The 19,097-nt window shown below is 52.3% G+C and overlaps 6 protein-coding genes across 6 annotated transcripts; 2 read left to right on the top strand and 4 right to left on the bottom strand.

Annotated features, from left to right (window-relative positions):
* Positions 1–1,209: 1,209 nt before the first annotated feature.
* Positions 1,210–2,379, top strand: J7T55_011670 (parasitic phase-specific protein psp-1; the record flags this gene model as incomplete). Its single annotated transcript, XM_053136478.1, has 4 exons — positions 1,210–1,516; positions 1,592–1,652; positions 1,749–2,165; positions 2,241–2,379. The coding sequence occupies 4 exons, from the start codon at positions 1,210–1,212 to the stop codon at positions 2,377–2,379; spliced, it is 924 nt and encodes a 307-aa protein (XP_052999476.1).
* Positions 2,380–3,822: 1,443 nt separating this feature from the next.
* On the bottom strand, positions 3,823–7,713 carry J7T55_011671 (uncharacterized protein; the record flags this gene model as incomplete). The annotated part of the gene is made up of 3 exons (XM_053136479.1): positions 3,823–5,010; positions 5,068–7,597; positions 7,694–7,713. The coding sequence occupies 3 exons, from the start codon at positions 7,711–7,713 to the stop codon at positions 3,823–3,825; spliced, it is 3,738 nt and encodes a 1,245-aa protein (XP_052999477.1).
* Positions 7,714–8,692: 979 nt separating this feature from the next.
* On the bottom strand, positions 8,693–9,711 carry J7T55_011672 (phosphopantetheinyl transferase; the record flags this gene model as incomplete). The annotated part of the gene is made up of 2 exons (XM_053136480.1): positions 8,693–9,541; positions 9,613–9,711. The coding sequence occupies 2 exons, from the start codon at positions 9,709–9,711 to the stop codon at positions 8,693–8,695; spliced, it is 948 nt and encodes a 315-aa protein (XP_052999478.1).
* Positions 9,712–11,200: 1,489 nt separating this feature from the next.
* Positions 11,201–12,604, top strand: J7T55_011673 (heterokaryon incompatibility protein; the record flags this gene model as incomplete). The annotated part of the gene is made up of 3 exons (XM_053136481.1): positions 11,201–11,741; positions 11,794–11,820; positions 11,985–12,604. 3 exons carry the CDS (start codon positions 11,201–11,203, stop codon positions 12,602–12,604), a joined length of 1,188 nt encoding a protein of 395 aa, XP_052999479.1.
* A 768-nt stretch (positions 12,605–13,372) lies between these two features.
* On the bottom strand, positions 13,373–15,724 carry J7T55_011674 (heterokaryon incompatibility protein; the record flags this gene model as incomplete). Its single annotated transcript, XM_053136483.1, has 3 exons — positions 13,373–13,579; positions 13,665–14,809; positions 15,292–15,724. 3 exons carry the CDS (start codon positions 15,722–15,724, stop codon positions 13,373–13,375), a joined length of 1,785 nt encoding a protein of 594 aa, XP_052999480.1.
* Positions 15,725–17,181: 1,457 nt separating this feature from the next.
* On the bottom strand, positions 17,182–17,978 carry J7T55_011675 (uncharacterized protein; the record flags this gene model as incomplete). Its single annotated transcript, XM_053136484.1, has 2 exons — positions 17,182–17,875; positions 17,968–17,978. 2 exons carry the CDS (start codon positions 17,976–17,978, stop codon positions 17,182–17,184), a joined length of 705 nt encoding a protein of 234 aa, XP_052999481.1.
* Between the last annotated feature and the right edge of the window lie 1,119 nt (positions 17,979–19,097).

The following is a 19,097-nucleotide window of genomic DNA, read 5'->3' on the forward strand; positions in this document are numbered from 1 at the left end:
CCCGAGGTTCCTCGCTTGCAACCCAAAATTTTCCTTACTCTCTGAACATTTAGATGGAGGACAAGCGACGGGAACGGATAACAGTCGGGAGAACCCAAACTGGTTCAGGACAGCAGGAGTCGTCATCTAGCGAAACATGTAATAATAATCAGCACAGAAAATGGCATTGGTCATGGACCACATTGACTTCAAATTTTACTGGTAGCCTTCATGTCTGTGTGGTTGTAGGTGACTGCCGTGACTTCTTGGCCCTCGCTAGCTTGAGGCTGGTGATCATGGGTGGTACGTCTTGCCACGTCGGTGTCCAAAACTCGCATCTTGCCTCTTGACTGACTCATCGTGGTGACCTTTCTCGGGAATTTTCAGAGTCTATGATTGATTATGGCCTGCTCAAAGTCTTTGTGGGTGACTGATTTCAACAAGGATACAAATGAGCAAAACCTACGCCAGTTGAAGAGTCGGAGCAAGAGGGAATAGGCACCGTCTGCGCCATCCTCTCACCTCTCTGTACAGAAGGCGGCCCGTGTGCCGATGCGGCTCGTCCAGTCATTGAGCACGCCTTCAGCCAAATGAGGCGGGCTGAATCCTGAACGGCGACCGGGCGGTTATGCCAAGCCTGGCCTCTTTCAACTCGTCATCACACGCGGCAGGTTGGTGTCGAACGGGAGACGGCCCAAGATTGTGCCGCCTTCTCTTCAAAACCCCATATGCGAGTGCGAGTGCGCTAAGCCCCATGAATGGCTTACATACATAGACGTGCGCCATCGTCCCACATGGCGCTGGAATACCTGCTCTGGTACTTTGCGGCCCGCGCGGGATCCCTGCACCGGGCGAGGTACCGCGATACATATTCCTTCGCAATCCTTTCAGCAGAGTTGACGACGTGATGCTCAATGCGGAACCTCAGCCCTGCTTGTTACTCGGATAACTGTAGTATTGTCCCGATGAGAAGAATCAGATATTTACCCGGCCCGACCAGCCTCGAGACTATAACATGACCACATGAGCCTAATCTTACAGTGCCTAACGGGTGCCCATGATCTTTTCCGCACGCGTTATATCATCCAGGATAACTCCGACGACCATTCTTGCCAGCGCAGTTACTGTTCACAAAGCCTTCATCTTTGGTAGCCTGAAATTCGCAAGTTTAGTGTTGCCCTGTTTTCTCCCAGATCCCCCCGCATACCATTCGAAAATTATAGCAGTGACATGGCAGACTATAGCCGCCTCCCTCCCGACGTGGTCCTATTTGGCCCCGACGGCAACTGCACACTCGAGATATGCCCGATCGAGGCCAGCCTGTATGGCTACAGGCCCAGCCTGAGCGCAAGCATCTCCTTCATCGTCCTCTATGCCCTATCGGCCTGCATTCACATATACCTCGGCTGGCGGTGGAAGAAGTGGTTCTTCATGAGTTGTATGGTCCTGGGCGCACTCAATGCCATTGCGGGCTACGCCGGCCGGATTATATTGTACAATAACCCCTTTGACTTCACTGGGTTCATGCTCCAAATCGGTAAGACACTTCTTATATTCATGGTATGATGGAATGGGGCGCGTGAGCTAACACATTATCTTCTCTCTTTCTTAGTTTGCATAACGAGCGGCCCGGTATATTTCACAGCGGCTATCTACGTGTCACTCGCCGCGACGTACGTCTCTTCATACACACACCATATTCCCTCCTGTCCTTTCTATAGAGGCTTGTCCTCAACACGTTGCAGTTTTAGCTGACACTTTCTCCACAGAATTCAATACTTCGCCCCCGAAATATCTCGCTTCCGGCCGCGCCTCTACTACTGGATCTTCATTCCCGGCGACCTGATCTGTCTGGTAATTCAAGCAGCAGGCGGCGCCATGTCGACGACGTCCAAGGGCGCCAACCAGACGGGCGTCGACCTCGCGCTCGCGGGGCTCGTGCTCCAGGTTGTCTTTATGCTCATCTTCTGCGCCCTGTTCGGCGACTACCTGATTCGCTATGCCCGCGCCTCGCGGGCCGTCGGCGGGCCCAAGTTCACGAGGCGGCTGGGCCTCTTCTTCGGCTTCATCGCCACGGCGACGCTGCTCATCCTGACCCGCTGCGCCTACCGTCTTGCGGAGCTGCATGAAGGGTATGGTGGCAAGTTGGTCAGGGATGAGGGGCTGTTTATTGGTCTTGAGGGGGTGTAAGTGATCTTCTAGGGGTATCCCATTACGTCGTTGTGCATTGAAAAGGTGCTGACATGGTCTCGATGTGGCAGAATGATCATCATAGCTGTCTATTGCCTCATGGTCGGGCACCCGGGGCTCGTCTTTGGAAATGGAAAGCATGCCGGTGAGGACTCCATTAATTACGACTCCCAGACAAGCGAGCAAAAACCATACACTGCTGGGTCATGAACAAACTTTTCAGAAGGGTAGAATTATTTCAGTACTTGGCATTCTAGTGTTTTGTGGCGTTGAATTATAGGTAAGAATTGCGAGCGGTGCAGTGAGCCTGCATCCGCATTTGCGGTTTCGAAGCGTGTCGCATATTTCAGCCTTGAGCTTCGAGTTTTGTAACTATTATTATTAGTAGAACTCCAAATCATATTTGCTCTTTGCTTCTACTACAAAAGCGCTTGGTGATGTTGTAGAGAGGGCTCTGGCTCGGAGTCGATGCTGCATGTGGGATGCGGAGACGTGAGACTCCGAAGTTCTCAATTGATTACTCCGACCCGAAACCCTTCGAAGAAATGTTCAATTCAACATACATACATTAGCAGCAGGCTCACTGCTTCTCAGCTATCAACGTAAATATTGTCTTCTGCCCTGCATTTTTACACACCGTGAGGAGCTGCTGAGTCTGCGGCCTATTTTCCCCAGCTCTTCGTTGAAACCCATGGTATACACTTAGAAGATAAAGATTAAAGACTCAAAGTTCTGACGACGCTTCCTTGAAGGGTTTCTGTGTACTGAGACAAAGACTTCTTCTGTCCCAGCGCAGGCTTTGCAAGGGGGGTCTTTCGGCTACTTTGAATAGCTTCCAAGGTTCCTATAACATACATAAAGCGGAATTGTACTTTGCTAGCCTCCCTGGAACTTCGAACCATCGAATTTCGAAGTTGTCATCGATAAAAGCAAGTAACCACAAGGGGGCTCTTGGTGCTGATGGCAGGCCGAATCAACCACGGGATCGGAGACGTCAATACATTGACTGAGCATTGAGGCTGTCGGAGGAGCCACAGTCACATTCTTGAACTTGGGCCTGAGGCTGTCTGCCTGTCACCTGAGGCAGACACTCGCACACCACACAACAAACGAGACCTACGCTGCCCACCCTTATAAGCCATCCCATCCCATCTAATTCCACCACAAAGGCGGAGCGGTCAGGTTCCCCGGGCCGTTGCTCGGGTCAAATGTGGTCCAGCTTTCCCATTACGCCCGTGTGGGCAAGTTGGAGGAGGACAGCCAGGGTTCGATTCTCGTCTCTGGCAGGGCAATTCTTTTTTTATCCTTTTCTTATATCTATCCTCCTTCGCTTCTGCCCTGACCTCCTAGCAGTCACATGTTCGCCATCGTACGCTAGGTAAGCACTTCACCGCTGTACGTCAAGAGATCGCTAAAGTCGGGCAGGCTACATGAACACTCACGCAAGCCCTAGGGTAAAGCACCTGTGAGCTTTCTTCTAGGGGTGAGTTCTCGAACGCCACATGATTTCACCAGTGCAAACGTGCGATGATGTTACGCAATTCGGGTTCTCGTTATTGGCCCAGTGTCTTGACTCATTACTCTGAACATCTGCCATCCATACAAAACCTGTTAAGATTACCACCCCCTAAACAGGTAGCTTATATCACCGTCCTACGAGTAGATCTCCTCCAGCCCCGCCCATGCGCTCTCGTCACCCTTGCCAGCCTTCTCTCTCTGCTCCCAGTACTTGCCGTTGAACTTCCAGAACTCCTCGCCAGTGATCTCACACCTTGCCTTGGTGAACCACGCGGGAGCGAACTCATCGCCCTTGGCCTCACGCTCCCTCCTGCGAAGCCGCTGCCCCTCCTCCAGGCGGTTCTTCTCAGTCGCCGCGAAGTCGTACTCGCCCTCCTCCATGGCTCGCTGGTCAGGTCTGAGTCGGGAGTCGGTCGGCGCGATCCACGGCCTGAGTTGGTCATCAATGTGGTTGAAAGTGAGCACGAAAGGCGTCAGGTTGAACGGGATGCCCTTAGGACGCTCGTTTGCCTGCCAGATCAAGAAAGCTTTGTTGGGGTCAGACTCGCCAAGACTGCCCTTGTAGATCGATCCATTGTCGTTGGCGGGCGCTTCGACGGAAGCCTCGTAGCCAGGCGTGACACGAGCATAGAGCTTCGAGTTCCACTTGCCGCCAATGCTGACGCGAACGCGCCCGTTGGCGTCCACAATCTTGCCAGCAATCTGATACGCAGATGCCTCCTTCCAGCCACGCTGCTTGAAGTCCAAGTGTGCCACCTCGCCTGTTTTCCAGTTCTTGATCTCCATAGGACCGTAGTTGTCAACGACGGGGTTGCCGGTGATAATGCCGACCACCGACGAAGTCACCTTCTTCCACGTGTACAGCTCTTCTTCGCCACCTGCAGTAGGGCGAAGCTTCAAGAACCACGTGCCGAGTGGGTTGATGTCGAAAGATCGGCCGTAGAACTTGGACTTGACAGCCGACTCGCCATAGTATGTCCACTTGGGGGACTCAGCCCAGGCGGCACCGACTGGTGGGTGATGGCTGACTTGCTCAATGAAGAAGCGGTAGTTTTTGTCCGGTCTGACGTACTCAAAAGTCTCTCCGAGGAGGGGGTTGAACGGTTTGGCCACACGACCAATCGTCGAAGCATACTCACTGGCTGCGAATGCAGCAACGTAGAGGAGCCGCTCGATCGAATCACTACGATCGGCAGCGAGGTCCAGAAGGTCGGCATACTCCATATCCTCTCCGCAGCGGTAAAGCAGCGAAGTGGGCTCGTTGAATGTCACGGGCAGGGTCATCTTGGTCATGTCCTTGCCAATCATCGATTTCAAGATACCCTAAACATAATCTGTCAGTATTCTGCGGAAAGTACATAGCAACAGCGGTTTTCTTACCCAAAGAGAGATCTTTGGCCGGTTGTCCGCATCCATTTTAAGTCTCTTCCGTATGCCATTCTCATAACCATGGAAAGAGCTGCTGATGTCGATACCAGACGATGCCACAAGTTGCTTGTTCTCTTCGTCGGTGGTCGTAGCAGGAGGTAGTGGCTCTGCTTCGATTTCTCCAGCATCGACAGCATCGAAGAACTCCTCATCGTCCTCCGACTCGTCTTCTGAGAGATTCGCTATCTCTGTGAGCACAGTTTCGTGGCGGCTGAGTGGAAGGCTTCGTGTCGGCGACTTTTGGTCGGCCACGGCCGCGGCATCATCCGTCTCTCCTTGAGCGTCGGCGCCAGTAGACAGGCCGGGAGATGCTATCTGGCTTTCAGCCATGTTATTGCTGACCACCTCCTTGAGCATCCGTTTCGTGTGCTTTCGCTTCTCTTCGGCCTCGCCAATCTTGGCCTGCAAGACTTCCTGTTCTTTAGCAACTTGAGCCATGCTTTCCTCCCACATGCGCCTCATGTCGACCTCTCGATCCAGACGGTATTGCCAGTAAGAGTCGCGATCACGAGAGATCCGCATGAGGTCGCCAGTGAGCCCAGCCATCGACCGAATAGCAGCGTCATACGTAGCCAGAGCTCCTGCCGTCTTGGGGTCCGAGAGCTTGACATTCGGATTCTGACTGGCCTCTGCGACCAGTGCCGCGTTCACCTGCGCCATCGTCTCCAGCTGCAGCTTCAAGGACTGCGCAGTGATGTTGAATGCGTCCTTCGCCGCACTTGGTTGTTCACGACCACTTGATACATCACCATCATCATCTTCCTCATCACCGTCATGCATTACAGACATATTCGCTCTGGTATCGCGGTCGGTCTCATCCTCCTCAGCGACACTGCCTCCCGTGCTGGTCAATTTGCTCGCCGACTTGGTGCCAGACTGCAGTCGCGTGAGCTGTGTGCTAGCACGCGGCCCAGGTTCGAGGAGACTGGCACTCTCGCTCGGGGCTTCGCCAACCGAGGTTCCCTGGACTTGCTCCTTGGCCTTGCTCAACAGCTCAGCGTTCGTAGCACGCTGTCTGTTCTCTTCTTTGGCCTGATCTTTCGTCCACTGGATAGCATTGTTCAAGGCCCAAAACCATCTCTTGGCCTCGACCTCGTGATTCGCCTTGAGCGTGTACTTGACGGAAGATTTTCCAATGATTTCGAACTTGGTCTTTTCGTCAGGGCTCATGTTGAGCTTGGCGATACGCATGTTGATGGCGCCACGGCAAGCTGAGCCAGAATCGTCCTGATGCTTGTAGTAGCTGAGAACGCCGTCTTCGAGGACGAACCATCTCAACTGGTAACCCTTGCGGTAGTTGGTCCACTTCTTCAAGTAACCCTTCATCTCTCTGGCCTCCTTGCCCAGGAGAGGATCACCAGGTGCGGCAGCTGCGGCTTGAGACGCAGTTCCAAGGACGGCCTTCTCCTGGATGCCTCGTTGAGCGGCAACCGCGGCGGGTGACTTCTTGAGCATAGCGCGAGTCACATCGTCCTTGGTCGCATCCTGGGGCAGCTTCCCTTTCCGGTCTCGCCTGAAGGGATCCGCGCCGTGCAGAAGCAAGATTTGGATGAGCGCAGTGTTCTTGCGACGGGCGGCTTCATGGAGAAGCGTACCGCCGGCCTGGGCCGTCAACGGGTCGAGGACGAACTCGGTGCTGTTGATGTCCAAGACAGTCTTGAGGCGAGTCTCCTCGAGAACCTGCTCCAAGGCCTTGTAGTCTTGCTGATTGATGAGCTCCTGAACCTGCTTGATCTTTGATTCCGCGAACAAAGACCGGGACAGCTGCAGCGACTGGAAGATTTCGGCATTTCGAGCCAAGTCAAGCGGCAGGCGTCCCTGGTTGTTCGCAAGGGCATCGTTGATGTCCTTCTGCTCCAGGAGCAGCTTCACGATCGAAGTCCTGCCCTGGGAGGCTGCGATATGCAACGCCGTGTTGCCGTCCTTGTCTCTTGCGTTGATGTCCACGTAGCCAGCACCGTCGGATATGACATATTCGACAACGGGGAATTCGGCAACCTGGATAGCGAGATGGAGTACTGTAGTGTCATCCAGCGCTCCTCCCGACAGGGTATTGATGGAGGAAGTGCTAGGCCTCGGCCCACCTTCTGAGGTTTCGCGGATGGCCCTGGAGATGGAAGCGGTATCGCCGCTGCGCAGAGCCTCGACGATTCGAAACTTGCGGACGGACTGCTCGATTGTGTTTCCCTTGTCGTAGATTGTCGTGGCAGCGGCCTTCGGGGTGGTTGGCGATGGGGACTGAGCTTGAGGCTGGGTTTGGTATGAGGGCACGCGGCCGCTGACAGAGCCGGCAAGAGAGAGCCTGGAGCCCTGGCTCCTGTTTGCTTGTTGGTGCGACATGGAGACTGTCGGAGCGGCAGAGGGGGGATGGGAAGCTACTGGGGAGGAGCCAGAGCCGACAGGGCTTTGGGGAGTGTCGTCGGGTTCGCGGACACGTCGAAGGAGGGACAGAGCAGCTGCCGATCTGGAGCGCTTGTGGGAACTGGAGAGCCAAGAATGACCCACGCATTAGCATGCAGCTCTCAGCGAGTGACAGGACTGCCAATAATAACAATAACAACACAGGCAATCGCCATACCTATCGCCAGACTCGGACATGTCCAGGGGTGGGAGACTCGTGGAATCTCGAAAGGTCTCACAAAAATGCCGGTGGTTGGTCTGCCGGGTGGTTGATTAAGAGTGTGGTTACGGTGGCTGTTGATGTATATGAAAGGGGGGCAATTCGGTGGGGTACGTTTTGGAAGACAGGTGGATTAGTTGGCAGAAGGCAGAGAGAGGGCAAAGCAAGCAAAGGAGAAGAAAGAATGTCTGCCGCTGATTAGGGTGTTTGAAAAGGAGGGGATGAAGAGGAGGATAATGCTGTGTGGTGATTCTAGGTCTAGAGATGATCGGCGAGGATGACTATGCCATGTCAAAAAGTCTATTGTTCAATGTGGGATTGCGAAACTGGAGTCAACGATCTGGAGTTAGTCTGGAGACGAAGCCCTTGGACCTTGGACCTTGGACTCGGGACTTGGGACCTGGACCTAGGGCCTGGGGGCTTGGGCTTACAGCTCAGGGTCGAGGCCACGGCACAAGAGAAAGAGAGAGATGACGTTGATCCACGCCGCTAAATTTGGGCCCCGCCGACCCCACAGCACCAGCAAAGCGTGATTGGGTAGGGTTGATCCTAGGCGGCCTCTAGCTGTCCGTGGCTTTGCTCAGTGCTGCGTTATGACCAGCTGCGCTGTATCTGTCTATCTATACCCAGACTTGGCATGGGACGAACCCGTGCATGAGGCAAACCTGTTCCAGCTCCAGTTCCGGTTCCAGTTCCAAATACGACCAGTTTGACGACATGCAGCTCAGCTCTGCTGGGTGGGATTATGTATCATTAGGAACGCGGCCGACTTGTTTCGTTTCAGAGGTCAGGAATGGCCTGCGTCGTTTCAAACGGCATCAGCAATAGCTCGAGGAGGGCCACCAGCAAAGGCCAATTATCACATGCCATCAACTGTCGTGTCAGCAGCAAGTCTCCTGCATTGGCTGATGCCACACCACCGCCACAGCCAGACCTCTGTTTATAGATATCTCTAGACTATATCCTAGACTCGGCAAACTCCAAGATCTCATCCAGGGGGAGTAATTCGAATGGTCCGAGATCCAGATCCAACCCCACTTCCTTCTGCTGCGGCGTCCTGACCGCCGTGCAGGTCATGTAATCCGGCCCCAGTGACCTGAGGCACACGTTCGCATCGTCCACCTTCTTGCCCTCGAACCAGATGTCATGTTCCTTGACCGCATCGGACCCGTCCGCGTTCGACCCATCGAACGACTCGGTGGGCTGCGGGGGCTTGAAGTTCCTAAACTCCAGCACTTTGAGCCATGGCGCCAGCAGCGCCTCCCCGGTCATCTTGACGTACGCCTCCCTTAGGCACCACAGCGTGTAGAAGCACCTGAGCTTGAAGTCCACCACCTGCGCCGGCGTCGCCCCCTTGGGCAGCCCCGGCACCGCGCTCAGGACCTGGTACTTGAGGTAGTTGGCCTCGGACGGTGCGAACACGTCCGCGTGCATGTCCACAAAGGACCCCCACCCTTCCCTGCCGATGGCCGCATGGTCGCGATCCTGCCTCTCGTTGACACATACAATGTCTACGCCGACGTCGACGTCCTCGTAGCCGTAGGACGCCACCATAGCGACGAGCCCCGCCTGGTGCGTCACGTTGAACTCAACCGGCGATTTGCCCGTTGCCGTGTCGATGTAGACCGGCTTGGTCTTTGCGTTGCGCGTGATCTTGGTCTCCCACCACGGCACGCCGCAGAACTTGCTGACCACGTAGTGCTTCAGCAGGTGCGAGGCCAGCGACATCTTGGCGTCGCGGACGAATAGGTACCGCAGCACAGCCTTCCGCTCATCCTGCGTGAGGAGGGCAAGGGCCCTCGCGGCCTGTTTGTCATGACTATTGATCAGCTTGTGAATTATGAGTATTTGATTGAGGACGGGAATGGCTCACATACAGCTGTCTCGAGCTGCGCTGTCTTCTCGGCGCTTGGCCATAGCTTCCGTGTGTCTACAATCCACTGGACAATCACGGGTTTACCTGATGTCTGCGCCATCTCCCGGATGTCGGAAGGTATCCAGCGAGTCAGTAGTGGCTCGTGTCTGAGAAGAAGCGTACAGAATTGGAATTGATCTGACAGCAGTAGAAGTATTGCAGTCGCTCCTCCAACAGTGGGCCCGAGCCGCTGATCCGCTGATGCCGGTCGAGCTACGGAGTCCGAAAGTTGAGCCTCACTGTCAGCTGCAAGCAAACGAAACACCCACCCCACCAATCCACATGAGCTAATTCCGACCTCACCTCTTACAGACGTATCGACCCCTGTTGTCTGACTGCTAGTACACTGATAATGACGGATTCAATTTTGTACATGTCATACTGGCATATCACAACAGCCCCTGGCCCACTTGATCGGACCCTTAAATCTGGGCAGAATCAAACAACCCCAAGGTTGAGTCACATTGCGTGAGATGGACAGCAAAGTCAGCGATGGATCGCGTGCAGCCACTCATGATGCAGGACCGCAGCATTCTCGTCTTTGTCGTGCGTGCTTGTCCGCCCTGACGAGAGAAGGCCTGGAGACTCACGTGCTATTCCCACGCCACGATAGCATCTGGAGCTTCATTGAAGCGAAGAATCGACAGTGTTACATTTGTGCGTACATGTTCCAATTACTCCCAGAGGAGGTGCGGGATAGCTTTAGATTGTTAGCAGAGGGAACGGTGCCGGATCATCCGCTTGGGCGAGGTAGCACGCTTGATTCAAGTGGCTCAAGCTTTCGACCGATGCAACTGCCTAGAGTGAGGTCTTGCCAGGTGTTTCGTTCGCAGGCTTAGCAATTGATACCGTGTGGGATTCACACGGCGGAGAAGTCACAAGCCTCAAATTCTGTCTCATCGCGAAGTACAAGGATGACTATTTGAGACACTTAACAATACCTGAGGATTTCGATCGGGGCAAGTGGCACAATCACTTGGGGATGGCGCGGTACAAGCTTAATGTGAGCGATGGGCCAATATTTATCAGTGAGCGAGGTAGGCATGTGTTGAGGCTGATAATATGAAGCCTTCTCGAATTACAACGCTAATCATTTCACAGATGCGTATTAACTAGGGCTAGCAAGATCGCTACCTGGCAACACTAGGTCTATGGCAACCTGATTGACTATCGAGGGGTGGCTCCAGGAGTGCTCTGGGCAGCACCAGTGTTCAGACAAAGACAAAGTTGGCCAAAAGTGGTATCCAACCCGTTTAATCGAGCTCGTTACACCGGAATCATTCAGGGTCGTCCGTTCCGATTCCAAGACATTCCAAAGAGGCAAAGGATATCTTACATTAAGCCACCGATGGGGCGACACTGAGTTCATGCAGCTTACGACGGACAAGCTTCCAGACTTCAAACGGGGCTTGCCAACCACGAGCCTCCGCAGAACTTTTCAAGACGCCTTAACTATTGCCCAACGACTGGACAAATACATCTGGATTGACTCCCTATGTATTATTCAGTCTGGTGATGGTGGTGCTGACTGGCGAAAGGAGTGTACAACCATGGCCCAGGTGTATTCGAACTCATTCTGCAACATTTCAGCTGATTGGGGTGATGAGAACAATGGCCTTTTCTTCCAGAGAGATGATTTGTACTCTCCGTGCCATGTCACGCTGAGGTGGAAGGATCCTGAAAACAGGTCTCCGAACCTGGATTCCAGACCGTCACCTGAAGTTCCGCACTACATCGTGCAGCCCAATCTATGGCATGATGAGGTTGTAAGGTCGCCTCTCAACTGCCGAGGATGGGTCTTGCAGGAACGGCTGCTCGCACCACGGGCATTGCACTTCTCGCCTCAACAGGTATCGTGGGAGTGCGGGCAGGGTTGGAAGTGTGAAATTCTGCCTTCGCCAGTCTCAACTTCACCTTTATGCAAGGAGAATTTCAGCAGCTTAAAAGGCCAAGGCTTTGCCAATGAAGAGTTGCCACAAAGCCCTCTTCGAGAACCTCATCATTTTTGCCTTACCGGCGGTGAGCTTGCGGCATCCCGTAGGAGAAGTCTTCTAGACTGGTGGTCGGGAGTAGTCAAGGATTACATGGCCTGTAAGCTCACCAAATCTTCCGACAGGCTAGTTGCTATTGCTGGTGTAGCCAGGGAACTGTGTCATATCCTCAGAGACCGGTACGCCGTAGGTTTGTGGGCACAATCTTTACCTTGGTCGTTGACTTGGTTCATCGGGAGCAATGACACCGAACATTGCATATCGACGGAGTTTTATATGCCTACATTTTCCTGGATTAAGGTTTCGTGCGCAAGTCGCATGGTGTTACCATCCGGTCCACCAGTGCGCCCTAATAAGTGCGAAGATCGTGCGATTGCATCCGCAGCCTTTGTCCACTACCGGAAGAAGATTGCCGATCCGGGTTCTACTGCGTGGCAGTCTCCAGATGATATTCTAAAAGATGACATATTCGGCCCTATCTCGTTGCCTGAAGTCGAGGTTCGGATACAGGGGTTCTTAAGATCCTGCCGCCGGATGGCAACTCGTAACTGCCCTGCGCATTTCAGCTATGCCTTTCCATCAATCGGCTATGAAGACTGTGCACCTGTCTACGATCTTTTGGACTTTGACTTTGACAAGGAGCCAGAAGTCGAACTCGAAGTCCTCTATGATCGCACTTTGGCGGAGGATGCTGAAACCGACAACACCATCTACTACTACATTATGATTACTTGGGCCGGGGACACGTTTTCGGAGTCTTCTATCACTTCTCAGAATTACTCAAACGTCCAAGGCTTGCTTTTGAAATCTGTGGATGCGAGCATGGGACGGTTTGAACGCATCGGGCACGTGACGGATGTTTCCATAGGACCGAGCGCGTTGCGTCCACTCGGCAATGAACGGGATTTGCCCTGCTGGAGCTATAACGAGGAGACTGGCCAACACACCTTTTACGTAGTCTGAAGAAAGCTGCCCAATGCAAGTCCTTTGGTTCATGAGTGTGTTAGACAACTTGTGTAATATGAAACATTGGCCATCAAGACATACACCATCAGGCGGCGTCAGGTACTCGGTCTTTGGATATGAAGTGGGAAGAATCTTGGCTACAGCTCCCCAACCGCTGACGAACACTCCACAATCCAGTTCTGAGCTTGCAGCAGAATGGGATGTCGCACTTCGGTGAAACTCACTCTCGACTAGGCCTTACTCACGTTGGTTATCCACATACTGTAGCATGAGTCCCGAGAAAGGCTTGTACCATTCCAAGAGTCTGCGATGATGACAAAGTCCTGAAATTTGTCATTGCAGGGAATAATGACATGATTCCTTAGTAGACTAGTCGTGGGAGATGCGGCCCGAGAGGCCCTCAATATAGACAATTCTTTTGAACTGGCGATCCTATAGGAAACAAGACATCCTATCTTAGAATCATCTCAGAAACCCATGGAACCCTCCCCTTATTCAACTCTTGTATTCCAACAGCAGTCCAATCCAGAGCTTTGCTGCTCCCACGCTGCTCCCACGCTTATCCCGAAACCCAACAGACATGCTGACGGAGATTCGATCATCCCTAGATCAAGCGAAGGGTAGCACCTCTCTCATTCCTTCCCAATATTTCCTCAAACTTCCAGAGAGGAGCAGCAGGACACATATTGCATGACCTGTAATCGAAAGACCCAATACGCCTGTACGTGAGTTTGGAGGAATTGACTGCTTCAAGCACAATTCCGATCATTCCCTGTGAGTCAATGACCGAAGTGTCCCTTCTTTCACGGTGGCAATGTCGATTTTGAAGCTTTTTTCGGAGAGGTACGAAGTATACGGCTTGTCCCAGACGCGCGTCCTCTTCCTCAGCGCAATCCAGTTCAAACGGGAATCCATGACCTTCGCGCCCCAAATCGGCAAGACAAGTCCACGGTGAGAGCTCGAAGTCCACCTCTTTAGTTTTAGAGCTTGACTGGAACTTCCCAACAATCCCTTCTCGAACTACTTCACAGTCGAGCAACAAGCTCCCGTCCGAAACGGCTCCAAAGGGATCGACACCGGTGTTTGTCACAGATACGGAGCGCACATGAACGTAAGCTGTGTCAGAAGCGCTGTAAATATATCTCATTAGAGCATAGTCAGGACCGTCCACTGCTGCCCAAGACCATGATGGTGCGCGGTATGGGGGCTTTGGTTGTGGTTTTGATACTCTCCAGCAGAGTTCGGCCTCCAGATTCTTGCGCCATAAACCTGCGACGTATTGGTCCCCTGTCATCTCGCTGACTGCGCGGGCAACGCCAGACAAAGCCACTAGCTTATCTTCAGGGCAAGTCAGGTCGCATGTAATGAACTTGTCTCGTACCAGATCCCACGTATCTGCCAGCCGATTTGGATGTAACAACAAGCTATACGGGGAAAGCTGGCGTCTGGCTCCAATGAAGCCATCAGGAAAATACTCGGAGGCCATGTCGGTCCTGCACTCCCAGAATAGGCCTCGGTCCCCACAATGTAATGTTCGCGGGGCAAGGACCTTTTCTTGTAAGGCCCAGCCTCTCGATGCTAAGTGACTTCCGCTAACGCAGTAGCTATACTCGTCGACTTGGATGAAGTCACACGCTCGTTTTTGCCCATCAATGCAGATCTCTGCTGCAAAGCCCGCGAAGTATTCATCAGGTTTCAGAAAGCAGCCCTCAGTCCCGTCTCTTGCCGACGACGCGGCGATGTTGAGAGAAGACCCGCCGTAGACCGAGGTCATTCTGCTGGACTCTACCTCCCAATCATGATGGTCGTCCTGAATGATGCATAATGAATCGATCCAAAGATATGATATGCCTGCACTTCGAGAAATTTTGATGGCATCAGTGAATGTCTTTGTGAGCGAATCTGCTGGAATACATCTCTGCAGCTCTTCAAGGTTTGTTGTAAAAAGTTTAAGGAACTTCTTGTTGCCCCAGCAATGGCTCAGAGTTGCGTAATGAGGACGGTCGGGCCAGTCAATTGTTTGTACAAGCCGTACGGAGTCCTTGGCGATAGACAAGAGGCGGCTCGGGTATTGTCGAGTTTGTCTGTGGTTACAGATCTGGTGGGATGCCAGACACGTCTTGGTCCAGTGATTGACGAGCATCAAAGATTGATCATTAGTGCCCGGGCTGTGGAATGCTTGTGCGGAATGAGGGTACGGGGCTGAACAATGTTCCATGAGCGTTAGGGAACCGGTAACTTCAAGGGGAGTTTGTTCTGTCACTTACAGTTCTCTGGGTGAGGGAAGATAAGGAAATATACACCCAAATCAATCGAAATTATGTGTGTGCGATCTATACCTGGTAAAGGAAGTATGCTCGTGTAACTTGCTTCATCCCTGGAAAAGAGATTATTTAGCGAATCTTACGATGGTGCCGTGTAAATTTGATAGCTGTGCTGATGAGGCATATATAAACTGGCCCGATGAAAACGCATGCAATGGGTAATAACAGCGCATTCAAAGATTGACTGCCGTTACTAGATAGTGAACAGACTTTTTCAGGTAACGAAATTACAAGACATCAGAAAGGCGAATTGTACTTACCGCTCACGAAGTACCAGGGAAATTTGTGAGGATTTACCTAGTCTACGAAGCCTCCTTTCGGTCTTCATATACACCTCTAAAAGTCCGGCATCTTTCATACACTGCGCAATCAGGCCGCAGCACCTGCAACCATTTCTTGCAGCTGCCATTAGACCGATCATTTGTGCCTGGCATGGCAAGCTGGCTGTGATCCCATAGACGGGATCCAGCCAAAATTTTGATGTGGCACTGAAGCCCACGGACAGCGAGGAGGATTCAGCATCGCTTCCACTTGAGTCTTCCTCGAGGCGTTCCTCTGCTGTGTATGCCTCGAAATCGGGCCAATTGTCTAACATGGCTTGGCATGGGGAGCAGAATCCGGCGACGACGTTGGTATCGTTCATGGCCTCAAGGATCTGATCTTCGACTGCTTGGAGGTCAAGCGGTTCCGATTGTATAGAGTCTGAAACTGCGTCGATGTTCTTCGCTGATAAATACTGCGAATACCAAGCGTCCATGACTGCAACGTTGTCATCGAGGCCATCCTGCTCCATCTTGATGGTGGACAGTACCCAGCTCGTAGAATGATAGTGCTCGGTTGAAAATCACTGCAGACAGTGACGGATCGAGAGGCTCAGCAAATACCTGATGGATAGGATCCAAGAAGCGATGTAAGGACAGCAAGATATTCTAGATGACACTGAAGGCCTTCCAAATACATAGAGTCGCTTGGGCGGAAAAGGAAGGCTCTCAAACATTCCCAGCGCTTCCGCGTTTTCCAGCGGAGGGCAGCGCCTGCATGCAGTCAGCTTACCAGGGTGGTTGCACAGCCCTGGACTAATGCATTTTCGTTCAAGATCACCCTTTCATTTACATAGATACATGATTTTCGTTTCGTACGATTCTTTCAATGTCTAAATTGTCCATGTGTCTATACAAAGACCAAGAAGCCCTTCTTCCTTTTCGCGGTCTGCTCATGGACATTCGGAGTGCACACTAAGTGCCTACTCGATGAAGCTTGCCCCAGATTGGGCATTCAATTGACCGGCTGCCCAGTAAGAAAAACATCATTCACTCGAAAACGGCTTGTGGCATCAGCAAATAAGCCAGTGAGTCATGCTGAAGTGAGAAAAACGCTGTACCGGTGTTTAACAGATAAGACCAAGCTTGGAGCTTAGCGCACCCACAGAAGTCTTTGCGGCCTATTCCATGATAACTAGTAGATTTTTATCCATAGAGCTTCCTGTGATGTTTTTTCTACTTAACTACGAAAAGGCTATCACAATCTCAATAGAAAGTACTTATCTACGACCGTCAACCCGGTTAGATGATACGCTCCGCCGCCCTTACAATTTTCGAAAAGGAAACACAGTCCCTGGTCGCAACAATTAGAGCCGCGGTGACCTCGTCTGCAGTATACACGGATAAAGTCCGATCTTCTGTGTCACCATCATGGCCCTTAATACAAGCAATATCAAACGGCGTTGGTACTCGTTCTTTGAACATGGTGTGGGAAGAACCTTGGGGTCGTAAAGGACTTCCCTTTCACAGACAAAAACCTTCCGCAGAGTCCTTACAATGGTCTTAGTCTCTGCACATACCTCGAGGTTAGTCTGTAGGTTCCATTTTGCATACTCTATCTCTTCTTGACTGAGTCACAAAATGGGAAGACATACCAGCCGGACTCAAGGTTTTGCGATTATGTACGTCCAATGCGTATTATTATCTACGTATCAACCATGCCAGCCCTAGACATAGATTTTTGAAGCAACGATCATCCGTTCAACGCTCACACTCACCGTGGGTTGTCGGCAGACTTCCTCACTTCTGGACCAACTCTGTTGTCTGTTGTACCACTCGACGATCCATATCAGTGTTTCTTTACTCGTCCATACTCACTGGAATTAGCGAACTGGTTTTCAGTCTCTGAATTCATCAGCAACCATTTTGTGAAGTAGCACGAGATGAGCCCAAATTTCTGCAAGCCAGTCCTTGGCCACACGTATGCTCCTCACGTCGCGTCCATCTCGGCCGCCGCAGGCATCCCATCCGGCATTTCCCGTGGACGTTGTGGACTGGAAATATGGGTTTGACCCATCTGCTGCTCGTACTCCCGTTGACCGGCTTCAGACTGTTGATGCCCATAAGACGGGGCAGGCTCCTGCTGCTGTGAACGTTGCTTTTGATGATTCGCATATGCCAGCTTAGCCCTAGTCACCGGACAAGGCGGAGGCTTAGATTTCGGACACTGCACTCTCATCCACGGCGCGTTCTCCGGGGGCCAGTGCGGCGCGGCGCCAATCGCACGCTGCCACCACAGTACCTTCTGTCTGCGTTCCCATAGGGCCCACACAATCAGTGCGATAGCTGCAATGACGATCGAGACGCCGAGGACCGCCCCGACCGTAATAGTGTCTTGCTTCTGTGAGGAACAGTCGTCGTCGTGTGTCGTAGGAATGGCTGTTGACGTTTCAGTGCGAGTAGTAACGGAGGACGAGTTCGTCGAGGAAACCGCTTGGGCGTTCGAGAGACCGGCGACTCCCAACAACGGTGTTGCATTTGGCAGCGTAAAGGTGGGATTCCCATCAAGACATGCCAAGGATGAGTTTGTCTGTGTGGTATCTGCATCGCCGCAGCAATATTCCGACGCGCTTGTGCGGTTTGCGCGCCAAACTGACAAGCGGACGTCTTGGTTGAGGTAATCACTGGCTTTTGGTGGTTGATGTGAGCAGAACTGAAGAGATAGAAGAGCCAAGTTGCACCGTCAATCCAATGAAATTGGGATCAGGTATCTCACAGTGAATACATAGTTGAGGGCAGCTGGTCGAGCCCCAGGTCACATCAGTACATGAACCTCTCCAAATTGCAAATGGCTGCAAATAGTCCATGCAGTAGCCGTTAGACAAACAGATTCCGCCCGTAGCACTGCAACAGTGCGACTGTCCCTCGGAGGCACATGGAACTGCATCGGGCTCAGCTGTGCCATCGGGATTAAAGCAACGAGACGCCGTAGGTCTACCACCCGGCCTCCCACGCATTTTATGCATAGTAAGGGAAGGAAGTATTGTTAGCTCCGAGTTTGTCAAATAATCAGGAAAACATTCAGAAGAGAATCTTGGAGGAGATTTGTTCCTTGACTCATAAGTCTATTGAGAACGTATTGGGAAAAAAGGGGAGGGAATAAGAACACAATCAAGCAACAATTGCGCTGTCGAGCCGAGACGGACCCCAATCGATCGCGATGGGCGAAACCTTTGCAGCCCGTGGGGGTGTGACAAGCGGCCCTGGTTGCACAGGTGTCGCCTCTTTCCTGGCTGTCTCACAACTGTCTTTTCAACGGCAGCTCGCATATCGAGGTCAGACCGGGGCCGCGATTAATATGCGGTGAGGGCCGACGTCGCCAACCTCAGGTTTCTGATTGAGACCTGAATCCCTTGTCTCCCATCGCGAGACCACAGCGCCCCCAGTCTTGACATGGTTGTGAACAGGACAGATCACAATTAATTACAATTGATTGTTCGCTGATAGATTCAATGGATCGTAGATTCCGCGGCCTCCACCGATCATTGGTCACGCGCACTCACCAAAGTGTGCTGCAGGCCTTTAGAGAATCAAGTGGTTCGTATATATTTCTCCAGATATCTTAGAAGATCGCGCAATATATCGCAGTATATAGATATTGAACGGCAGCCTCGTTGCTAAATGGTCATATCGGTATCTATCAGTCTTACATGCACAATAAACGGGCGGCCCAGTGATCAAGGGAGATGAAAAACACCATAATCGTCTTGGCCGATCCCGTCCGCAGCTGTGATGTCAAAAGCAAGTCGCTGTTCCTACAAGAAGAAAGGTTTCACATCTGTTGAGACGAGGACATAAAGAGATAGAGGAACACCAAGGGGTATTACTTGTTTGGTATCGGGCCGT

The sequence above is a fragment of the Diaporthe amygdali genome (assembly GCF_026229845.1).
Source record: "Diaporthe amygdali strain CAA958 chromosome Unknown NODE_2_length_3802984_cov_64_841326, whole genome shotgun sequence".
NCBI lineage: Eukaryota > Fungi > Ascomycota > Sordariomycetes > Diaporthales > Diaporthaceae > Diaporthe > Diaporthe amygdali.